General features: G+C 39.3%; 1 protein-coding gene across 10 annotated transcripts in view; it reads left to right on the top strand.

Moving 5' to 3' along the window:
• The window catches only part of cep192 (centrosomal protein 192), a 38,297-nt gene extending 15,847 nt beyond the window's left edge, over positions 1-22,450 (top strand). For 4 of the 10 annotated variants that reach the window (XM_081597507.1, XM_081597508.1, XM_081597512.1 and 1 more), the window contains 32 exons: positions 712-832; positions 931-1,087; positions 1,998-2,661; positions 3,163-3,306; positions 3,462-3,610; positions 4,871-5,101; positions 5,208-5,333; positions 5,708-5,848; positions 6,007-6,070; positions 6,192-6,331; positions 6,591-6,683; positions 6,859-6,977; positions 8,100-8,297; positions 8,709-8,799; positions 9,972-10,151; positions 10,971-11,231; positions 11,365-11,486; positions 11,738-11,847; positions 12,448-12,610; positions 12,865-12,955; positions 14,067-14,145; positions 14,236-14,359; positions 14,875-14,980; positions 15,317-15,527; positions 15,743-15,819; positions 17,021-17,116; positions 17,417-17,536; positions 19,214-19,326; positions 19,492-19,618; positions 19,946-20,004; positions 20,910-20,936; positions 22,243-22,450. In XM_081597507.1, coding sequence (XP_081453633.1) covers positions 712-832; positions 931-1,087; positions 1,998-2,661; positions 3,163-3,306; positions 3,462-3,610; positions 4,871-5,101; positions 5,208-5,333; positions 5,708-5,848; positions 6,007-6,070; positions 6,192-6,331; positions 6,591-6,683; positions 6,859-6,977; positions 8,100-8,297; positions 8,709-8,799; positions 9,972-10,151; positions 10,971-11,231; positions 11,365-11,486; positions 11,738-11,847; positions 12,448-12,610; positions 12,865-12,955; positions 14,067-14,145; positions 14,236-14,359; positions 14,875-14,980; positions 15,317-15,527; positions 15,743-15,819; positions 17,021-17,116; positions 17,417-17,536; positions 19,214-19,326; positions 19,492-19,618; positions 19,946-20,004; positions 20,910-20,936; positions 22,243-22,375 — 4,637 coding nt within the window. In that variant the 3' untranslated portion in view covers positions 22,376-22,450. The other 6 variants (XM_008411111.3, XM_008411113.3, XM_081597514.1 and 3 more) reach the window with 4 other exon arrangements.
• Positions 22,451-24,669: the final 2,219 nt, after the last annotated feature.

Here is a 24,669-nt window from a genome sequence, read left to right as displayed (position 1 = left end):
GGCACGATGAACCCGATCGAACCGTTATATCTGGGATTTTTGTCGGCTAAGATGTGGTCTCTGAGGTTTTGAAAATGGGCCGACAACTCGTATAATGTGTGCTGGACATTAGACTAAGGAAATGAGAAAGGGAGGGTCAGTGGAGAGCACCGGAGTTGAGCCTTTTTTCATTCAGTGTCATCAACAGAAAGAAAAAAGGCAGGAAGAGACGATAAAGCCGATAATTAAAATGAGGTTGATAGGTTTAATTTATCGTGCGATTAATTGATTTATCGTTTATCGCGACAGGCCTAAGCACACCTAAATACACTGGTCGCTTCACTAGCTTGGTCAAACATGTAAAAACAACTTTAATTTGTTCAGTCATTGCAGTTGGGAGTAAAACAACCAATATAAAATAAAATGCAAAACTGACAAACAATAGGTTGACTATCTTAGTCAAGCATGTAAAAATAAACTGGAACAAACCTTTTCAAAAAGTGTAATTATGAATTCTGAATATAATGTAAAATAAAGTGCATTGCTCAGAGCACAAAACACAGAATTAGATTGAATAGATCTGCCCTTATGGATCAGACGCATTGTCGCAGATGCCAATCTATATATTTTTTTTTTTTTCAGTGTTAGTACAATACAGATAATATCAGATCGCTGCATCTCTAGATGTGATGTCATGACTGTTTATTCTGAGATTCAATCTTTGGTTCAAAGGCATGCGGGGACATTTCCCTGAGCCAAGTGTGGAGGAGACTCAGAGCAACTTCAGGCCTTCCACCTCCCCTCTGACCCACTCTTCTCCCAGTCAGACCTTCATTCCCACTGCTGATACTGGGTATTGTATCCAACATCCATCAATCAGAAGGATTAAATATTGCTTTGCTTTTTCTCTGGTCCAAATTTGCAAATGAAAAATATTGTCCGTCTTCCCAGTTTGCATTCTCCCTCCTCATCCAACGACAGGCTGGCAGACAGACGTCCAGGTCCTGACCTCTCACCTGAGTCAGTCTGTTCCAGCCCCAGTCTCAGCAGGCTCACGTACATCTCAGTAAACGACAGAACTGCTCTGCCCACACCTGAGCGGCAAAAGGTACAGCTGGACTGCTGAGATGTTTATACTGAAGCTTTGGGAAGTTTTCTACAGGTTTTTTTTTTTTTTTGTATTTTTTTTTTTAAAGAGGCACTGTCAAGCTCTTGTCAAAATGTTACTTTTGTAGGGCTGCACATGCATTTAAAATGTAAATATTTTGAAGAAACTGCCTTTATTGCCTCAAATGGTTAATTGGTATGTCTACAACTAATGATTTTAACTAACTGCACAAAAAAATTTACACATTCTGTAGATTTTTAATTGAACCACTTGAGCTTTTTTATTCAATATTAGAAATGCATTAAAAGATGCAAAAGAAATAAGTTTGTTTTGAAGAAAAACATCTAACATGCAATAATGCAGCTTATTTTTAGTGTTTGCTTGTTTAAAGGATGAACCTGCAGCTAAAAAAATACTTTAACATGTGAAAAGCTCAGGTCTTTCTGCTGGACGTATCAGTACAATGTGGTGCTGAACTGTTAATTATTTTTGGATTGACATATTAAATAGCAGAAGGTGCTTAATATAGTGTTTGTTTTTTTAACAGCTTATCGCTAGTCTTCCCCCCTCCCCATTTAACCAGTTAAGCAGCTTTTGCTCTGAAATTATTGAGTTTTTATTTCTTTGCAAAATTTTAATCAGATGAAGCTAAAACTAATTCACTTTATTCTTGGTAGAATATTCACACAAGTTTTGTTTTTATTTTATTTTCATCTGAAATGCAAAATGTATGTATGTTTAGTTTTGGCTCTTAGACTTTCAACAAATTACCCTTTTCTGAGTACATATACTTCATTAATGATTATTGAAATGATCAACTTATGTAATTTATCTCAATCGTTTCAGCCCTAATTGGTATTTTTGTTAGTTTTTGAGTGGTTTCCTGGTGAATCTTGTTGTTTCATTGCAGAGGGAATCCACCATGGGACTGAGCACCACCATCATCAGGTTCAGTCCTACCCCACCTGTGGAACCAGATCTACAGCCTAACCCAGCAAGAAGTCTTGATAACATGCAGCAGTCTAAAAGCCTGGACCCCCTACCGCCACTACAGGGCAAAAGCCCTGAGCTCCAACGCAGTAGCGCCCCTCTGAGCTGCACCCGCAGCCAGAGTGAATGTAGCTACCCTCCTGCTCCTGCGGATGTCATACCTGGATTCACAGGGCACAGGAACCTGCTGGACTCCAACAATAGGAAGTTGACTAAAGTGGACTCAGGCTACAGCAGCAACCTAAACATCCAGCATACCATCAGCTCTGCAGCTCCTCCAGGACCCCAGCAGTGGGGAGCCGCCCCCTCTGCGTTGTCATCGCTGTACTCAAGGGGGCTCGGCATGCTGCCCCCTCCTTACACAGCAGAGGCCCTTCATTATGTCCACATCCCAGGTTTTAAGCCTCAGTGTCCAAGCATGGTGGATCTTCCCCACAAAGGAGATGTCCAGTCCATCCTCACCAGACGCTCCCTTGTCGGCTCGCCGCTACCTCTGCAGTTCCTGGGAGCTGATGCCCAGCTGCATTCTGGGGCTTTTCATATGGGACCGCCAGGAAACTGTCTTTACAACATGTCCTCTACAGGCACGTCTTCTGGTTTTTACTGCCTAGAGTTTGTCACAGTTACAAATTTTGCTGGACGATGAATCATCCCAGAAGTTATTGTGGTGATCGACAATATTGTTACTTTGACTCCATTTGAAGTACTATAATGGTAATGGCATAATGATGCAAGAACATATTCTCAAAAATTAAAACAATTTAACATTTAACATTGGAACTGGAAGACATTTTAAATGTCTAAAATAAATAAAGCTGAAACTACAAATTTTAATTTATCATGCAATTAATTGACTTGTGCATTTCCCTAATCATATGCTGTTTAGCCAACAAAAATCTAAATATTTTTGATCTACAATAACCTATACATAGGCTGCAACAGAATCTAGATTTTATTTTTTCTCATCACCGATTTGAAAACATGACCCTTTTGAAGTCATTTTGGACTGCAATTTGCAAATAAACCAACTACTTTGTGTTTAGATGTTTCTCAGTGACCTGACTGAGCCATTCTTCCCGCTTCAGGTTCTCTGGTGATTCCAAGACCTGCTGGACCTCATCCCCTCAGTTTACCCCATCAGAGTCAGCATGAAATGGGAATAATGGGGAAACCTTACAGCCATTATGGTGGAGAGCCTATGGTGACCGGTGGTCTTGAAGAACTGAGAGGTACCAGTAGTAGGCATAGCGGAGTTTTCTACATTACAGTCTTTTGAAATCTGCTGTTAAGATGGAAATGTTACCAAACTTAATGACATCTAAACCTTTTAGACATTGCAGAAAGCTGCCAGCATCAGTTTATGCTCTCATTGTGTCATCCTTAGGCCAAGTTGTGGTACCAGAGGAGCTTCGCTTCCCTCACGCCTGCTGTGTTGGCATCGCCTCACAAACCTCTCTCAGCCTCTTCAACCCATCTGACAGGTGGCAGCAGGTCTCCATCACGGTCACCAGCCTGGCCATCGATGGAGAAAAGGTTTGTTTATTGTATAAGAACATCCAGGTAAAGCCAGAGGGTCACATGCACTGTTTAAAATGTGTGTGTGTGTGTATGTATGTTCAACTTTTATGCCAATTTAGTTGCATTGAGGTGAGTCGGCTTTCTTTTAAAACGGGGAATTTTGCATAAATGCACAATAAATATGTGATTAAAGGTTCTCAATACTTTAAAATATGAAAATCCATAAAATGAAAGAAAAATGCACAATCTTAAATACAGTACCCCATATATATATTTTTTTTATCAATACGAGATGAAAGGCGATAAATTGGCTTGAGTCTTTTGAGATCACCTAAGCTATTTTTATTTACATGTTGAAAACACTGCATTTTTTTTATTTTTATTTGTTTACATACATTTACTTGTCAGAATTGCATTTAAGCTGCATGACTTGGGTCAGATGTCCTTTAACATCACAACAGTTTGCAGGTATTTTAGACCATTCCTCCTTGTCCAATTAAACTTCTTTGCTGTAGTTTTGGTGTTTTAATATTTTCACATTCTTTCCTTATGAAGTCATCTATTTCATCATTATTTTGTGAAGTGCACCTCTTGTGTCCCTGCAGCATGATACTGCCACTCTTGTACTTCTAAACAGATGTTTTTCTAACGTTAGCAGATCACCTTTTTCTTTTTTTGTCTCCAATTGCATCAATGGTCATTTTATGGCTTCATTCAACCACAAGAGAAATCTCCCAAGATTATTTGTATTGCTGTGTGCCTTTAGAAACTGTAATAAAACTATTTTTTTTATTTACATTGTTTTGGGGGGGAGTAATGACTTCCTCTTTGCCGAGTGGCCTTTCTTTTCATTTTTGAATTGACTCCAATATTGAGTTAATTCAATATTGCTGTTATTGAACTTCAATTACTCCAATATTGGAGTTACTGGAGTAAAGTGACCTAGTCACTTAAGCATTACCCTCACTCGTTAAAGGTAAACTGATATTGGTTCATAAAAACATCTGATAAATTCTTGCACATTTAGCATCCTTGCTGCCCTATAACGGGGACGGCAAGGAAGTTGTTGAAGTTTCAGCTTCAACACGTGAAGATGAGTTTGATTATATTTTAAAGTGATTAAAAATGTTTTTTTTTTTTTTTTAAGTGCCATCCTCTGATCCTCTGGTTTAATCCATTTGATTTGTGTAGCAGCACATAGCCAGAGTTTGGTGGACGGACAGTACTACATTTTATTTTTTTCTGAATTCCCCCCCCCCATTTTTATACCGGCAGGTGGACAGCTTGCCTTACCAGTGGATGATGGTGAAAAACAAGACTATCATCGGTCCCAAGAGTACAGAGGAGCAGAAAGTGTTGCTCGTCCCTCCACAACCTGGAGTCTACCAGTGCATCCTCAGTGTTTGCTCCTGGCCAGCCTCGGCTGAGATGGAGCTGGCTACCAGAGCCAACATCTTTGCCAAACGGGTGGTGCTTATCGCAGTGGCAGAAAACCCAGCTTTAGCGGTGAGTGACTCTAACGTGGAACCAAACATGAAGTCATGGAACTGACCTGGAGACATACAGGTAATGTGTGATTGTTTTCATGAAATATTCCTTTTTGGCTTAATAGATCGAAGTTGGTGAATCTGGGTTTTTGGATTTTGGAGACTTGCCAGAAGGGAGCGCCAAATCTCTACCTCTCAGTCTGCTGAACAGAACCCACGCTACTGTACCCATCCGCCTGCTGATCAGTGCCGTGAGTTCTGATAAACCCGTACTGATCCATTAGCCCAGTCATCTCTAGTTGCAAACAAAGGGTTACACTTTATTTTGTTTTCTATAGCTGTTCTTGACCACTTTCCTTTTCTAGAACACTAAACAGAAAACCCCCCCAAAAGATCAACACAAACGAACAAAGCAGTTGAAAACCGTCAAATAAGAGGAAAAAGGAAATAAAACGTTCTGTAGGTTTTTTTGTTCAAGTTTATGAACACTAATGTAAAATGGTTAATTATTTGAATTTTTCCTTTTGCCCCCATATTCACATTTTTTCCTAATTTGTGTAACATTCATTCCCGAAGACCTGAACACTACTTGATTTGCTTATCCTTTGCGTACTTTTCCTTTCAGAATGCCACAGCATGGCGATGCTTCACCTTTTCCAAAGACCCCGTTGGCATGACGCCCGAGGCGACACAGCAGGCTGCACACATGGCCCCGTTGGCCTCTCCCTCGGTCATGAATCATGTGATGCACGCCAACTACGGAGAGGTTAGTTCTACCTAAATCTTCTGTTAATAAAATGCCAGAAAGTCTGAATTGTTTTGTTTATAATTCCATCTAGGAGGTGTAGTCATATGGGATTCATTAGTAAATGTTTTTTTTACCATGCGTTTACAAAGCACCTTAACATGACTCATTTCTCCCAGAACCCAGAAAGCTTCATGGTCTGGGTCCATTTCAAGGCTCCTCAGAAGTTCAGAACTTCTTCAGGTACTGAAATGTACTTTTAACTTTCTGTTATGTGAAGTCATCCAGCATATTATTTTTAAAAAGTCTGGTTCTACATCTGTACTGCTAAATCACTAGACTCTACTGGTGTTTGGTTTTTAAGAAGCCCTGGGTCCAGCTGATGAGTACAGCGCTCGTGTGGACATTGAAATGGACTCTCCAGGTCCCAGTCACATCATTAGGAGTATCCCTCTGAAGGCCAAGTCTGGAACTGCAAGAGTCCATGCGCCTAAAGATCTGCAGGTAGCACAGCTGTCATGTGGTTGTTTTTTTGTCATTTTTTTTATAGCTACCCTTTACTTTCAAATATAAAGGGTAGATATCCTACCTTTTTCTTTAAGTGTTTTTAGAAAACTCATTTAGAAGAATGTGTTCAGACTTCTTAGTTTTTTTTTTTTTCATTTGAATTTATTTGACTTGCAGTTTTGGATAATAGACTTTGTTGTAGATTCAACATTTCTTTAAAAATGTGAATTTAATGGCAACATCTTTTTTTTCCTAGACTGTGAGCCTTTTTGCGCCTTTGGGTAAATGTAGTGAACAGACTCTGCCATTAAAGAATGCAGGAAACATTGATGTTCGGCTGAAACTGAAGGTAATTCTAACCTTTGCTTTTATTATTAGATTCAGGGTTTATGGTAGCCGCTGACATTTGGGCCTCAGAACTCTGCTTTAGCAGTGGAGAAACATGTTTTGAAATGTTCATTAGTTCTTGCACTGTTCTGTTTATTTGCTGTTGACTTTCATTTGTTTTGTTTTTTTCTCTCTAGATCAGTGACAACAGTGATAGCTTTTCGGTGACGCCCGATGAACTGTGCCTGAGAGTGGCAGAAGAACAAGGTGTCGTTTTATCATTTAAAGCACAAAGCAACAGGAAGTGTAAAGAAAGGTATACATGAGATTTCTTATTTAACTCCTCAGACATTAAAGGAGATCTTTAGTCCTTTTTGGTTAATAGGTTATTAAAAAATCTTATCATGCAATTAATACTGTGGAAAGTTAAAAATGCCAAATTACATTAAATAGCTTGTGAAATTAGTTAAATCTCATTAATTTATAAAAACTAGAAATAAACACAATTTCTTAAATATAAAATTATGTGCCTCAATTAAGTGTATTGATTTCATCTAAAAAAACTAAATAATTTTTTTGCTTTATTTTATATTAAAGCATATCATGAATTAAATTAAACGATCGACTTCACCTATCAAACTCATTCGGTGGGATTTAGGGCAGTTTCTATAGCGATCCCGATGTCTGATTGGTTGCTTCAACAGCAAGTCAAGAGAACTTCTTCCACATTTGCTATGACCGAGGTCAACATTTTCACTGGAAAGTGTGGAGATGACTTCAATAAGTTGTAATTTATTAATGCAACCTCTGGGCGAACAGCTACAGCCTCCATCTATTTTGGTGTGAAATGGCTGAAGAGGGAGTGTGAGCTGGTGTTGGCTAGTGGGCGGGGCCTGCCTGTCTGAAATCTGTAGTAGCTTCCTGTAGGTAGGACCACAGTGCGCTCTCTCCTGCCAGTGAAAATTTTGACCCGAGTCGTAGCAAACTTGGAGGAAGTTCTTTTGACTTCCTTTTGAAGCGGCCAATTAGATGTCAGGGTCTCTACAGAAGCTGCCCTAATCCCGCCCACTGAGTGTGATGGATGAAGTTGATTCATTCCAAGTAATTTAAGCGTTAAATAGACATATCAAGTTTTTAAAATGAAATCAATACATTTAATTGCAGCACATAAGCTAATTATTATAATTTGGCACTTTTCACTCTCCATAGAATGTCTCTTAAATTTTAATGGGAAACTGAAAAGTGTAGTGAGGAAATTCAAGAACTTGAATCTTTGTATCTTTATTCCTTTAAAGATTGAATATTAACAATGAAAACATCTGCTAAAGATGTATTTTCTAGAGCTTTGATCATTAATTACTATGCATTGTGAATTTGTCACCCATGCAGCATGCTATCAATACTGAACCTACTCACTTGAGTTAATGTTGTTCTGCAGCCTTCTCACGGTGTTGGTGCTGCCGTCGGGCCCTCAGTACGAGGTGACGCTGAAAGGAGAAGTAGTCCCTTTTGACTCCGGTTACCCAGCGGCTCCCTCTGCTCCTGTCTGCGGGCCCTCGCTGACCAGTGACATCCCACCAATCCTCTCCAATAAGCAGTTTGTGGCCTGGGGAGGGGTCACCCTGGGACGAGCTGTGTAGGCAATTTTTTAGTTTTTCATTAGTTTGAGTACCGCTTGATTACAGACCCATCACTTTCTCAGGTATGTTATTCATTGGAAAGGAGCCAATTAAAAAAAAAAATCTTAAAGCTCAGTGTTCCATCTTATTCTATTAAGGCTTGTGTAATGTTATTCATGAGAGGGGACACTGTGGGGGTCTACAGGGAGCGCTGTTCCTCAGAAGCTATTTCAACATGATGCACCGTTTATTTGTACTGTGAGGAGAGAAACGGCAGCACAACAGAATGGAAACGAGAAATCTGTATTAAAATCAATCAGATTTGACTGTATTTGAACTATTGCACGTCAATAATAATTGGGATAAAACGAAGCAGAGGAGGTTTGACCTGAAATGTTTAAACTCTTTATAACAGTTATTATTTTTAGCCAACAGAAGCTGGTTCTAAGAAACAACTCCACCAGCACCACACAGCAGCTGCGTTTGCTCATCCGTGGTCAGGACCAAGACTGTTTTCAGGTACAGCATTTTAAATGGTGATGAGGAAATGTTTCCGTTGATTGATGAGCTTTCCAGGACTATGTGCAAACTGTAAACTGAGACTTCACATTGTCGCAGTCTTGGCCTTCACAGTTGTCTCAGTTAATAACTGTAGTTTAGTTCAGTGATTTAATCCCAGTGTTTGAACATTTATGTAAATTTAGGTATGATGCCAATTGGATCCACCAAGCACTTAAGGAATAAAAGACTGTATGTTGCTCAAACAAATCTTTGAAATTGAGTCAACATATGTTTTTGAACAACCATGGCTTTATCATTGGTGTTTCAAATGTAGCTAAACATTAGCTCCTAGCTACTTTTTTGCCATATGAAACCAGTGTCGAATTCAATTTCAACATATATTTTTCAGTAAACATTGGTGTTCATCCTAAGCTTATAGTACAGTACAGTAAATTGATTTTTTAATATATTTAGCTGTGTTCCAATACAGCTAAATATATAAAAAAATCAATTTACTGTACTGTACTATAAGCTTTTATCCAGTTTCATAACGTATTGTATGTACTTATGAAAATAATAAAAAGCTTAAAGTAAGCTTTTGATAAAAAGTTTCATGTTCAATACATGTTCATGTTGAACATTGTAGAAGCACAAAATGTACTTCTACAATTATGCGAATTTCATATATTGCTTCTTAATGCTAGCATTACTCATTAGCGTTCCATAGTAGCCTGGAGTTTCTTCAAAAATTAGAAATAACTTATAATTTTAGTTTTGTCTAATCTGATCACTTGTAGATGACAGTCAGCCTAAACATGTTTTGTTGCACAACCTACCTCAAGGTTAAGATTATTTATGGAGTTCATCAGCAAAATTTGATATGGTCTGCCCATTGCACACTTCCTCTTCCATGAACTGTATTTAGTGTGCACTTTGACCACTAGATGGCCATCAAAGCACCATCAACAACATTTGTAGTATTCATACATTCGCTTGGCTATATTCTCAGCAAAACGTGATCTGAAGCTAATTGGCTTCCAGTCCAGAAGGAGTTAAAGATCCTGGCTTCCAACAAATGAAAGCCCAAAATTGACTATTTGAAAGTAAGAATATTGCACTTTAATAATAATGGTGAAGAAAAATATGTGCTAAAAGTTTAAGTAAATTAACAGTGACTTCTTTGTTTCCAGCTCCAGAGTTTGTTCAGCCCTGAGGAGTGTCTGACCCACCATGGAGAGCTGTCCATTCGGCCCCGGGAAGATGTATCCGTCCATCTGCTCTTTGCTCCTACCAGGGTGGCCTGCATGTTGGCCAAGCTGGAAATTAAACAGTCTGGAGTCCGCTCATCACAACCAGGAGTTAAATTCATTGTAAGAATGCAGCCTTCATTGCTTTGCCATGCTCTCTACCTTCCATTTCAGAAGTTAACCACAAAACTCTTTTACATGTTTTTTCCCCATAATGTATTCTCTCTGCAGATTACTCGGAATGTTTTGCCTTCTGGGTAATCTGTTCACAGGATGGTAAATGTATTTATGTACCTTACATCTTCAGTCATCCCTTGTTATGAGATCTCTATCTGCATTCCACTGTATGTAAATACAGAATGGAATGTTAGGTCACCAAACAGGATATCACTTCATTTTGTCAGTTTTGAACTTAATTTCATTTTTCTTTTTTTTGCAGTAAGTTTAGCTACATTAACAAAATGAGATGTAATGAAGTCTTTAATCTATCTGTACTAAAGATTTTAACCCAGGGTCATCCATACATGGAAACACATGTGAAAAATCCAAGCCAAATTGGTAAAAGAATAAGTCACTCACTTTGTTCTTTCTGTCCAACCTCAGTCAACTTTCTTGGCAATTTAAGGATGGCATTTGAATTGGTGTGAATCATCTTTTTATATTAATCAGCTCTTAATGCGGTTCCCCTGCGAGGTAATATATTTGTTTAATCTCACTGACTTCATTACAATGTTGGTCAAGTCGACATCGTTTTTCCTGAGTTCTTGAGAAACGAGAATCAGACACATGTGACTTTGCTTCACATGTTTGAAAGAAAACATGTAAAAGGATAACTCCAGATTGGTGGGGTGTTTTAAAGCTCTGCTCACAGTCACCTGCTTGCAAGTGCATCTTTGCTCATTTGAACAGAACCACCTTTCTTTGTTGTTGTCCCATTCTTAGATTCCACTGTCGGGCTACGGCGGCACCAGCAATATTGTCCTGGAAGACCAGAGGAAGCACGGCGACGGCTACGTTGCGACGCTGCCCGACGTCGCTGTCGGCTGTGTCAGCAAAGTGTGTCTGTGTGTGAGGAACACGGGCTCCAGAGCTGCCTTTGTTAAAGCCGTGGCCTTCTCTGACATCCAGAGCAGGTCGATTATGCATTCCTCCGCAATGAGCCTGGCCCCGTCACAGTTCGTCCTGAAGGAACGGACTCAAGAGGTGATGGACTGCTCTTTCAACTTAAAAAAATAAAATAAATTCTAACCTGGAGATGGTAACATCAGCAGCAAAGACGATACCTCTAATTATAACGGCGTCTTCTCTTGACCTTGTCACTTGTCTGTGTGTCCAGGTGATCACTGTTCTAATGAAGTCCAGCCACAGAGAGACAGGACTGTGTGAGTCAGCCAGTAGCCCATTGGCCACAGTCTGCCTCTTTTGTGGAGATGAGGTCTCCAGGCAGCAGTACAGGAGGTGAGACACTGCAGCATTTAGCCTAGGCTGCTGCTTAATGGAACTGTGTAGAACTCCTAATGAAATGTTTCATCTGTAAATGCTACCAGGCCTGTGAATTAGTTGCAACGCACTAATTAAATCTAAATTGCCCCCTAAGAACAATAAAGCGGTGCGGCTGATGACGAGCTTTCCTTGTCGGTTTTAATTGGAGTGTGATCTGATAAATGAACTTCATACCTGAACCAAACTCCTGGTGTGTTGTGTGACAGGTTGCTGGAGTGCAAACCAGAGGCTGGGAGGAAAGCTCTGTCTGAGAACAGTCTGCTCAAGAACATAGACTTCACCGAAACGTTCCTGGGGGAAGAGAGGGTTAACGAAGGTGGTTTGCATTTTTCACCCCACTGTTTGCTGTATTTTCTCATTATGATATATATTTTTTAAATCATCCAACAATAGAAGACACTTTATTGTAAGTTCCACATTCAGCTGCAGTATGTAACTTGCGCAAAAAACCTGTTTTATAAACTTAAGGTTACAATTAAGTCATAACAGTATAAGACAATCTGCCTTCTCCCAGTGCTAGCTACGGAAATGCACTGCTCGGTCAGAAACGACCTATCAGAGCCATGAGGAGGGTCTTGGTACTGTCGATCACTCTTGTGCTCAATCCTCCCTCTTGCTCTTTGCTATGCTACAGCTGATTCACCACAACAGAGCATACTATGAATGCTAATGTTAATAAATGGTTTTCCTGAATCTGTAAGTTCCTGCTCCACCATTACCACATTTAGCAGCATGTAAACAAGGTTGCCCGACATCGATAACTGCCCTTCTCCTGGCTCTGATTGGTTGTTTCTGATCGGGAGCGGTGCATTTTTGCACACCACAATTGTAGCTCTGGGAGGACGTGGATGAGTTGGACTTTTTTTTCTTTTTTCATCTGGAGACGTGTTTCACCCATCCTTTGACTTGTCCACAGCCTACGACCTGCCCTTGCGGCCTAACGAGGCCCACATCTTCTACAGCAACACAAGTAAAGTGTTGGTGTCGTTGCTAGGAATAATAAAGAGTGCAGACAGTGAGGAGAGCAAACACGACAAACCTCAGCTGCCCTCTGACGGCCACTGCTTCCAGGCAGACGGGTATTGTATCAGTAGTAATATCAGCAACCTGCTGGTGATGCACAGCAGACTGTTGCATCTTATCAATTGTGATTATTTTTTTAATTTTATTTTTATAAAATTTTTCATAAAGGGAGCAATGCATATAAAACATAAATGCATCACGTAAACATGCCAGGCTAATTTTCTCATCTCATTCCCAACCAGCTATATTTCTAAGCAATGACAACGTGAATGTTTTAACAAAACGCATAATAAAACTTTTTTTTCCACAGTGGTTTTCCTCATGGCAGTGTGTCCCTGGATGTGCTGCCAGTGAAAGGTCCTCAGGGTCCATCACTGAAAGTCACAGGATCCTCTTCTAAGGTGCCTGAAGTTGTACAGTCACCTGAACAACGCAAACTCTTAGCTTTTACTTTTTTTTTCTTTTTTACTAAACTGTGATTTAGGGTAGAGCTGCACAATACGTTGAATCTGACGCATCATTGTTATATCGGCGTGTATAACAAGAATGATTGGATTCAATGTTATTCAAGCAGTGTACAAATAAATTCGCTTCAATTTCCTTATTCCGGGCTAATTGGCAAATGCACATGAGTCCAATCTTGTCCACCAGTCTTATTCACAATGGTCACCCCACTTTTGCTGACGTAGCAACTTTGTTGCTGATTTTTTAAACATTTTTTTCCTGACAAATATTGGCAACAATTGGAATGGTACCTTTTTGAAGATTAGTACTCTGGCAGAAAACTACAATTGGTGCACTCCTAATACTTGCTAGGATATTCTATTTACAAGATGAATATTGACATGATTTAGTCAGTTGAATACTCTGATGCCCTTTAGTGAACAAAGGTCACAATGTTCTTTGGTGACCAAGATGCCAACGCTCAGAGTGATGGGAACAATGTGTTAAAAAAATGTGGATTAAGCAAAATCACCACAGCTGTAGTATTGTAGTAATAAATGTTTCTATCATGCAGACCTGATTTGGACGTGTGGTTGGTAATCTGGTTGTTTTGGGTTATGAACTAGATGTGTTGATTTGCCAAAGAAAAGAGAACAGTGTTGTCTAAAGGAGCATTCTGTCAGTTTTTCTATGCTTTTGCTCAGACTCATCAGTCCCGTTTTCCTCCTGTTTCTTCAGCTTCTTAAACTAAATGCATGTAGAGTAGTCTTAATTGTTCTCATGGTAAAATTACCTATTGAATTGAAACTGCCATAAAAGATGTTTCATTACCACAATTTTATGAAAGGGTTTTAGGATGGTCAAAAAAAAAAAAACTCTGCTCATCAGACATGAGCTACTTCAATGTATTTGGCTTTTAGTTGTACACAGACTAATTTTAAACAAATGTTCTTGGACCTAAATCTTTTTATAATTGATGTACATTATATGGAGGAAATGGTAATATTGGGATTTAACTGTATTAAAAACGATCATTGATTGTTTTTTGCCATATTGCTGTCTCGTCAGGCTCCAGACTCGCAGCACACACAGTCCGAGTCGTGGATCATCCACCCACAGCAGCTCGTCCTCACAGCTCCCACCATCAGTGAGTCTCTGAATTCTGGATGTCTTCATTTCGTTTTGAGTTTAGTTGGAGGAAGCAACAGTTGAATACTCATATTCACAATATTTCTAGATGGTCCGTCTAGTACCAGCCAAGTTCAGATCCAAAACAACACTTCTGGAGAGCTGAACTTTGACCTTTCGTGGCCAGCTCACTGCCTCACTATCACCCCACAGCACGGAGTCATTGAGCCTCAGTAAGTCTTTTGAGTCTCGGTAGCTGTGTATGGTTTATCATGCCTGTTAAATGTTTGGCTCATGCATTTTGTAAGCCCGGTCAGGTAAAGGCCTTTCACTATCCTAACCTTAATTGAAGTTTCACTACATAAACATGGTGAACTCATGATCTGACTGGACATGGGCTCATGTAACGACTTTAATTATTTTGCTTACAACTTTATAACCAAATTCATATGATTTAGCTTATTTTATCTAAATCAGAAAATAGTTACTCTACCCCATTACTTAGCAACAGGTAGGGGAGGGGCAGAGGAGCTCTTTACAGCCAGAGAAAATTCCCATCACTCTTCTCTCTCTCTCCATCTTTCTGGCATCTAATTAAACTGACTTTTGAGTGTATAAAGAGAATTAAATTGTAACAGTTTTGAAGCTGGACAGTAACTGGCCCTCTTATACATCTTAGTGTATTTACTTTTCTTTTCCCATTTATTCTTCTTCACTTTTCTTTTTTTTTTTCTTTTCCAAAACTCAGAAGCCAGCTGCAGATTTTGATCAGCCCCAACCCCTCACTAGCCACTAAATCTGCCCTGCTGCCATGGAGCGGACAGATTTATGTCCAGTGTGACGGACAGCAGAAGGTAAGGCGCTCTAGCTATCAAACAATCCATTCAAATATCAGAAATGTCAAACGGACCCCCTTTATGTTTTTGGAGTTGATGGTTGTCATAGAACTGTCAGAAGGTGGCAGTATTTACCAGACTGAACATGACTAATAAACTGAGTGGATGAAATGGTCCTCAATAATTAGCCAACAAAACCCACCAACTGTTTCTAATATATTAAGTTAATGTTGAAGCTCCTGTGTGTACAAACTCTAAACCATAACAGAACACATTATATTTCCTTTAAGCTGGAAATGGTTACTTCCATCTTACAGGCACAGTTTTTCCCCTAACGCTTTGAATGTTTTGTAGTTCATTAAGGTCCAGATTCGCAGGGACCTGGCTCTGGATGTGTCTGCAGCTCCAGCAGATGCGTCTCTGTCGGCCCTGCCTGCTCAGGCTGCTACTCCTGTGCTGCCTGTTCCCCGACTCGGCAACAAGCCGCCGACATCAGCTCCTGACCTGGTGGAAATAAAAAACAAGACAATCACCTTTCCTGCCACACTCTCAGGGGAAACTTCAGGTCATTCCTCACCATTTTGACTTGAGGACTTTAACTAAAAAAAACTGGATATTTTCTGGAAAATCTTAATACATAAAGTACAGTGGAATTACAGAAGGCATAATTAAAAAAAAAAAAATCTTAATCCAAACGTTTGACTCTTGCCATGCAGACCGTTTAATATGCGTTTGTTTCTGCTGGAGACTAAGACTTTGGTTTTTGCTATTGTACTTCAGAGGCCCAGCTGGAGGTGCAGAACGGTGAAGTGGAAGTCAGGTGGTACCTGTCTTCATTCGCTCCTCCATATGTTAAGGTACTCTTCAGAATTTGACTTCCAGCTGTTTGTCTTTTGAATGACTTTGTTTATCATGGCAGCTGAAAGGCCAACCAACCTTCTTTATTTAGTCTGATCCCAAAATTATTGAGATCAGGACGGAACTGGGCGGGGTGGACATATGGACTTATTTTTATCACAATAAAAGTGACTTTAAGAATTTTTTTTTGTTTAACTGTTTGGGACTGCATGGCAGCAATCACAGCACCTCAAACACAAATACTGCTATTAAACACATCAGTCACATAAAGATTATCACTAAACTGCACACAGTAACTGCATTTAATCATATTTTCAAATTTATTGAAAATATTCATTTTCAAAAAGTGGAAAAATAGTACATTTTTAAACACCATTAGTTGGATTTTATTATGGCAATGATAAACCAGAGTTCTTATAATAAAAAATATCATGGTAAATTATACAATAAATGCCCACCACTGACCTTTTCTTTTATCCTCTACTCCCAAAGCTGTAAACATCTATAGAGTTGTTGAAATGCAGATGTTTGTCCTGTTTGAAAATCTAAAATCTACTTTTGCATTTAGAAGATAAAGTTGAGGTCACATTCTCACAGTAGTGGGCGTGAAAGCCTGTGCTGCCCTGAGCTCTTCCAGCTGCCCCCAGGTCTGGGGCCAGCATTTTATATGAAGGAAAGTACTGAGTAGCAATCTGGTCTAAGCCTGTCACAATAAGCAATAAATCAATTAATCACATAATAAATTAAAAGCTCAATTTCCATTCGCATATATTGTCTACAGATGCGTCATATTCCATTACATTTCTGGATTCAGTTGCATTTGGTTTTTATTCAGTTTTGTTTGCTTTTGGTTGCCTTTATTTTTTTGTATATTTAAAGCATCTTCCAGTTCCACTGTCAAGTCGTCTTTACAAAATTAACGTTGATCTCTGAAAGGCGAACTTGCATTATGCTGTTATTATATCACTAATGTTTTTTGACAATTTTCATTATCACAATAACTTCTTGCTATAACTCTTGCAATCTGCCATCCAGTAAAATCTTATGACAAACCTCCATTTTCTTTCATTGAAAACGTAAAATAAACTTTGTCCTTGTCATACTTGCTCCAATTGTTGCATTGTAAGTTATATTTGACCTGATTTGTTCCGTTATAGTTCATATTAATTGGAAATACTTTTCTTTCCGTTTGGTCTGAAGGGAGTTGATGCCAGTGAAGATGTTTACCGGGCCACATACACCGCCTTCAGATGTTCCAGGCTCTCTGGAGCCCTGGGGGCTCATGAGAAGATACAGGTAGACACTCACTCCCAACCACACTGTTCCATTTTCAGAAGGTCATTTCAGTTCAACAGGTTTACTAAAATAATGTCTAGCAATTCTTGCAGTTAATGAAGAGCACAGATGGAAAACTAGAATTCTGCACCAAGCAGCATATCAAACCAATAAGTATCAGATGGTCAATCCTAACATCTAGAAAATAGTTGGATTGTGAGTCTTAGATCTCTCCTTTTAGAAGAAAATGCAAGTCTTTCTGTTTTGATTTCCTTTATATGACTGATGTCATAGATTCCTCCAGTGTTTTTCTGCTTCCAGGTGCCTGTTGCCTTCCTCCCAAGAGACAGAGGGACTTATGTCCAGTTCTGGGACATGGAGTGCCACCCCGTGTCTGAGCCCCAGCAGAAATCCAGAATCCGCTTTCAGCTCTCTGGCACTGTGAGGACAAATTTCTTGTTTTTGCCGCAACCAGAATAAATGCAATAACACTTGATTACTGGTATTTGTTTTGCCTCACACTCTTATCTGATCAATCCTCCAGTCACACCATAAGTAGTTGGTGTTGCTCGCAGCTTTTTTTTTTTTCCGTTGTTTTGCTTTGTTGAACTGTTCTGTCTGGAATTGAGATGAAACTAGCCTGAATGACCAGAAGCACACGTGAAGGGTGGAGCAGTTAAACGCCAAATGATGAGCTGAAGGTGGTTTTTAAAAATTATCGTCACCCAAATTAGGTTTATTTCTAAAGTAATAGTTTTACCTTATAAATCTTTTAAAAACCATCTGAAAAGTAGTGTAGTAATCAGGGTTGAAATATTAATTGGAAAAATTTTGATGAATTGATAATTGAAATCGATTAAATTAACTCGTGTAATTAACTGGAGCACATAGACTAAAAAAGGCCATTTGCTGAAAGAACAGTCAGAGCAGTAATTTAACTGTATAGGGGAAAAAATGCATTTGCCTTTTAAATAAAGAAATGTATGTTTTACTAAAGACTCAACTTCACCCCATTCAAATTCTGTAAAAAGTAAATGTCCTGTTTAGCACCTTTGTGATGAAATTTCTAATTAGTTGATACCAAAAACAACCAAGAAATTAGAAACAGCTGAGCTTTTCACATGTTAGAAGTATTTTATTGCCAGATGCATCCTCTGGTACAGACGATCAATCGTTCACTAAAGGAATGCTGCTGTTGCATTTCAGGGAATAACATGTTTTTCATGTAAAAGGAGCTTAGTTATTTGTTTTGCATGTTTTAATGTATTTTTTTAATACAAAGTCTTAAATTGGTAAATGAAATGAAAAAAAATTCTGCAAAGTAGTCGGTAAAATAATCAATTACTAAAGCAATCATTAGTTGTATCCCTGGTAGTAATTATTCACTTCTGTTTCCTTTAACCTGCCGATTAAATTGGAGCTTATGCAGTTTTCAGATCTCAGAATGTACATCTGCTTTGGTAGCCTCTAGAATGCAACTTTTCTTGACTGCAAACAAATCCACACGGGTCCGAGACAAAGTTATGAAGGCTTTAAACAATCAAAACGAATCCATCAGAAAATCCAAAGATTCTGCCATCACAGAGAGAGTCATCTTCCAAACCCAGCAACCAGGGAAAGAGGGCATTGATGAGAAAAGCAACCAGGAAGCCAAAGTTGGTCGTGATTGTTCTGGGCAGCTGCTCTGCAACAATAAAAGCGTCTGTTCACTGGAGCAAAAGCTTGCATTGCCCAGAGCCATGCTATGGACAGTAAGCCAGGAAAATTCCACAGAATTTTTATTTATTTATTTTTTTGCCCAATTAAAAATTGGAGACTCGCTAGCATATGAAAAATGGGACTGGGGTCAGATGAAACACAAAATGTAACTTTTGGGCCATTCTGGACAACACTCCTGTCTGGCACAACCTGACACATCTCATGATTCTTTGAAAGAACCGTTTTCTACTGAAGTACAGTGTCATGCTGCGGGATGTTTCTCATCAGTCGTGACTAGAAAACCAGTCAAATTTAAACAAATATTTTGTTTAAATATGTTGTGCATTTACACAGCAAACTGAAGAATTAACAAATTCGCAATATTCAAGCAGCAATTCTGAAGTCATGTCTGTTTTGAAGGGTGTAAAATCTGGGCCGATGGTGTTACCCCAAGAAGGAAATTGCTCCCTGGTGAGGACCGAAGCCATGGTGAAGAGCAACAAGAGAGCTGATTCGTCAGCAAGCAAAGCTGGGTGAGTTCTGCTACTTTCCCTAGCCAAGATGGTGGCGTTAAAGTGAAAATTTGGCAACTAAATGACTGGAGTTGTTGATTAAACATAAAATTGTATTTTGACAGAATAACTTGAATATTTCAAATGTAATTAAAGTGTAACTTTTACTGTTTTTGTTAATTTCAGCCAGGAGGAGGTGGTGCGGCGGGGTGTTTATTCCCCTCAGGATCTGTATACCTTCCCACACACTCGGCTGGGGGAGTCCAGCACGCTGAAGGTCAACATCCGGAACAACTCCTCCGACAGGCATGAGGTGAGCCCCTGTGGATTATTTCAAAACCACTGTGGAAAGTTCAAAGTTCTCCTGGCAGCAGCTAACTTGGGCTAGCCCAGGAGAAGTTAAGACAGAATGTGTTCATTTAAAACAAGTCGTGGTTTTTGCTTTAGGCAAGACTTTTTCAAATTAGGATCAGACTTTTGGTGTATGCTGACAAGGATCCCAGCTTACTGTGTTTTTATTTTTCATAGTGAATTGACAAGGAACTTGCATGACTAACTCAATGTATTCATGTATTGGTTTATGCATTTTTGTCTGTGCTTTGCATGGATTTGACGTGTGGCTTTTCTAATTAACTTGCAGCTGAGATTTATAAAACCTAAGGAGCCCTTCCACATGAAGCATTTTGAGTATTCTCTAAGGTGAGTCGCTTGGCCACATCTCTGCTAGATTTGTAGCTTTTGCTACGTTCACACAGCAGCCAAATGCAACCAGATTATTACATTTTTTTTGCCTATGTGCGAATCATGTCTGACTTTTTGGTGGCAGTCTGAACGACCCAATTTTGATCTTTTCACTCCCCCAAAAAATCAGTTCTGAGCCAGTTACATATGTGGCTCCAAGTATTAGTCCCGATAGTTTTCAAAGCATGTGCAGACTGAACAGTCATGTCACACTTATCCGACTTTTACGTCATTGATGTGAGACATGCATCATAATTCTGCACCAGAAGAAGACGGACCGAACAAAAACAATGGCTGAAAATCCTGATTACAAAATTCTGAAAGTCTGTTAGTGAAGCACATCACAATCCCAACTTGGCTCTGACTATGCATCCAAACAAATTTGTCTACAGAATTTGCAATTAATGCTCCACAAAGGCCACTAATTTATCTTCCTCCATTGCATTATTTTACAATATTATCTCCCATTGCAGAATAACTTTAAAATCCATAGACGGCGGCGTCTTATTATTAATTCTGTAAACAGTGCTGGGTGTTGACATCTACTCTTCTGTACATGAGGGTCGCTTCGGGCATCATAAACCGTTCACACAGAAGTCTGGTCGCATTTAAATAGCGGTATGAACGACCACCAAAAAACCTGAGGATTTCAGACCTGCCGTGTGAACGTAGCCTTTAATTAGGAACAGAGAGTTCAGTCAACTTTTAATTATCTGATTTCTTTCCACTTTTTTTCTCTCTATGCGGCTAATTGTATTTTCATACTTGACTTAATTCAAGGACGTAGCTGGTGATGCTTAGCTATAACGTGTTGTGATACAAACTTTGTAACAGTTTTCTGATTGTGAATGCACTCCATGGAGGTCCTCTGAAATGCTGGGATCTGGAAGGTAATGTTGCTGTGTGGAATAAACTTGAGGCCTTAAAGATTATAGTTTTACCTAACTGGGGGGTCCCCACTCAGAGGTACCAACTGTGTTGTGATTAAAAAAGAAAGCATGCCTGCTCTGAGAACAGTCCTTCATCAGTTAGTTTTTAAGTGCATGTTAAGATCTGTAGAGCATGAAGAGCAAACCTCCTGGGATTGGTTTGTTCATTTACCAAAAATAAAGCATTGTCTCCATTATGTGCAAACACCATGTGTTGTACGCCCTGGTCGTCCCCCAGCTGCTTTTTGTGACGTCTGCTTTGCAGATTGCTGTGGCTCTCATCAGGATCTCTGCAGGTCATGAAAAGCCTCGCAAGTTTCAGTTCATGTTTCTGCATATCGGATTTCCTTTCAAACTAATATTGGTTCTGAAATTGTTGTTGGATCTAACAAAGGTTGGAAACATCCTGCAGAAATCAGCTATTCTACATGTAGCATTTTACAGAAGTATGTATACAGCCTGAACTTTTCAGCCTTTGTCGCTTTACAGCTACAAAAGTTGGTGGATTTTATTGGGATTTTCATGCAAACACAAAATGGCACATGAAGTGGAAGGCAAAGGATTCATGGTTTTCAAAATTTTCAACAAAAATTTGTAGAGTTAATTTTGTTTGGTTGAGACATTGCATGTTTGGACAGTTACTCCCTGAGGTTTTAGATGCTGTCCAGCTGCAAGAATTTTTTTTTCACTTTTGAGCAGTTGCTATGATGCGCAACCCTGGCAACAAGGCATTATTTTTTTTTCAACTGGGAGCAGCTGATTGCCATCTCAAGCATTAAAAAGCAATTAACGATTTACTTGCCTTTTGGGATAAATTAAGTAGTTTTGGATGGAATTTGTACTGATTTTTCTTTTGTGGTGTTGGTTTTAAGAGGTCAAACACTAGCCAATGGATGTCATCCACTTCATAAATGGAGTTTATCTGTATAATTAGATTTTGACATAAGTACAGCTGATAACTTCTATTTAACAGAAGTTGCTGTTATGTGCTACTTTATGTAAAGCAACCACAAACTCTAGGTTTTGGGGTGTAATGTGACTGGATGTGAAAAGTTGAAGGTTTATACATGCTTTTGCAAGGCACTGTTCCCACATTCATATTGAAACTGTTTTCATCCATTTCCATCTGATGTGCATAAGAATTAAAGTAAATATTTTATTTTTATAGTTCAAATATATCCCAAGCATGTGCTTTTGACTGCGTTTCTTCATTTGTGAGAAAAATTTGTCTAATGCCTCCTTCTTCCTGTTCTCCTTCTTCCATTAGATCACAGCATTACGTGAAGCTACCAGTCCAATTCAAGCCCACTACAGCCGGCAAACACACCGGCTTGCTGCTCATCCAATCAGAATCAAGTGGAAATCTGGTTGTCCAGCTGAGTGGTGAAGCATTTCTTTGAGTTCTTGCTCAAGAGCGACGCAAAGACCAAAACACCAGCTTTTACATATGAATTAAAAGCAAAGCATGGAATGGATTCCTTTTTGTAGAATTATTTCTCTAGCTGTAGACCGTTATTGAGTGGACACACCGACAGGGCCCTTTGTGTCTCTGAAGGGGGCTCAGCTGTCCTCAGCTCACCCATGAAAAGATGGTCTGATGCAGAATGATTGAATATATCCAGCTTACAATTCTGCACTACTGTGGCATTTTGAAACGAGGATCAGTTTTGTCACTTGACTCTAGGCTGGGTGTTTGCCTTCTCTCCTTCAGTTCCATCACAAGGCGGCATTGTTGTTTCCACAGCCTCTGTCAGACAGTCGCAGTACCAGTTGAGATCCATTTGGCATTACTTGCACTTGATCACACAGGAAGGCCTCTGTCTGCTGTTTGAGAAGATGGCTGGAGCAATTCCGCTTTTGGAAAAGTAGAATTATTGACTATTTTTTGCCTAAAATCTGAAACGTAAGCGGACATTTTTGCCATTGTGGTAAAGCAAGTTTTGGAGATGCCATCTTATTTTGAAGTGCTTTACTTTTAAACCTCTGCTCTAGGTCTTTATGCATTTCAGGTTTTGTCCTTGTCGTTTCTATGGAGACGAGTCTTCATCCACTTAAAAGCCCACCTGAACGGGGGCTTATCTGGACCATGTGCTGACACCCCTGCAACCTCTAAGATTCCAAAACTGTCCAGGTGCTTCTAATTTAGTCTTGATGAAGGCAGCTCACAACATTAGGATGGTTAATGATTCTGATTACATGCTAAATCGGTTTCCTTAGGGGGGTTTTGTTCAGCAACTTGCCAGGTCTGCCTAGTATGGTTGCCATGGCAAAATGTGATTAATCACCGTTCCAGGCACAGAGAATTTGATCCCCGTTTCCTTTTTTGGCTCCAAGGCAAGTCGCCAAAATTGCTTGCGGGGGGCGGGGGGGGGAGCATTGGATCCATTTCCGTAATGAGCTCTGGAGCGGGATAGGCATGGGGAAAGGTGTGCAAACTCCATCAAGCATGTGTTGTTAACTTGTTAGATGACACACACTTTGGCAGCAGAACACTGTCTGGCATTGTTTACCTGCGTGCATTGAAAGTTTTATAACGAGGGCACTGCCATGTCTAGTGGTATCTAAGCAACGTTCTGAAATCTTGGTGACAATTTGCACTAATTTTATGTAATATGTTTGTATGTAGACATTTTTAAAATAAAGTTCAGATTTTTTTTTTTAAAGGTTTTATTGGCTCTAGTGGCCTTTATTTGACAGCGAATTGACAGAAAAGTGGGTAATGAAAGAGGAAGACGTGCAGCAAAGGTCACTAGGCCAGGAATCGAACCTGCGACGCTGTGTCGAGCACTAAGGCCTCTGTAGGTGGGTTGTGCTTAGCCGCTGTGCCACCACAGCACCCCTGGTTAATACATGTGTTGCTTTCAACAATTATTCCCGAGAAGCAACAGAACAACTTTATTGAGACGGTGCGGAAAGTAATTTGTTCTAACTAAAGCCAAAAAAAGATTATTCAAGAAAACTTGCTCCAGATCAGTCTCCAGAAAAAGTTGTCTGAGTATTTATTTATACTGCTCAAAAAAATAAAGGGAACACTTTAACATTTATGTGAACACTGAAGTGTTCCCTTTATTTTTTTGAGCTGTATATATACAGTCGAGTCCTGGAAAGACTTAAAAATGACTAAAGTTATGTCACCCATTCAGTCTGAGGTAGCTTGAGAGGATCTGCAGAGAAGAATGATAGAAAGTACCCAAAAAAGATGTTCTACCTTTGTAGAGATGTACCTAAGATAACTTGAAGCTGTAACTGAGAAATGTTGCTTCAGTAGTATTCAAAGTCTGTAAATACATGTGAACCTGTGTATTTTGTGAATAAACTGGCAAATTCATTAAATTAACTTTGTCATGAGGTACTATGTGTTAAATCTTGGAGAACATGAATGTAACCTATGTTGGAATAAGGAAAAATTAATCGCTATATTCAAGAGGGTATGCATTTCTTACAAGTAATTTTTTATTTATTCAATCTCTATCTGATCCATTGAGAACTGGATATTAATTGCAGGTTAGCATTCCCAGGTCAATGGAGTTTTCCACTTGAAAATGATATTTAACTTGTAAAAAGTTTAAGTTGGCTCATTTGAACTTGACAAAATAAGTCAAGAACCCGTTTCATTCTCGAGCAAATCTTTAGCTTAAAAAGTAGACTGAAAACCCATGAATCAATCCGTACTTTTCTGAAATTTCCCCCTGCC

Source organism: Poecilia reticulata, chromosome 16 (assembly GCF_904066995.2).
Source record: "Poecilia reticulata chromosome 16, P_reticulata-male-v2, whole genome shotgun sequence".
Taxonomy (NCBI): domain Eukaryota; kingdom Metazoa; phylum Chordata; class Actinopteri; order Cyprinodontiformes; family Poeciliidae; genus Poecilia; species Poecilia reticulata.
Note: the sequence above shows the minus strand (reverse complement) of the source record. Positions and strands in the feature narration are given on the sequence as shown.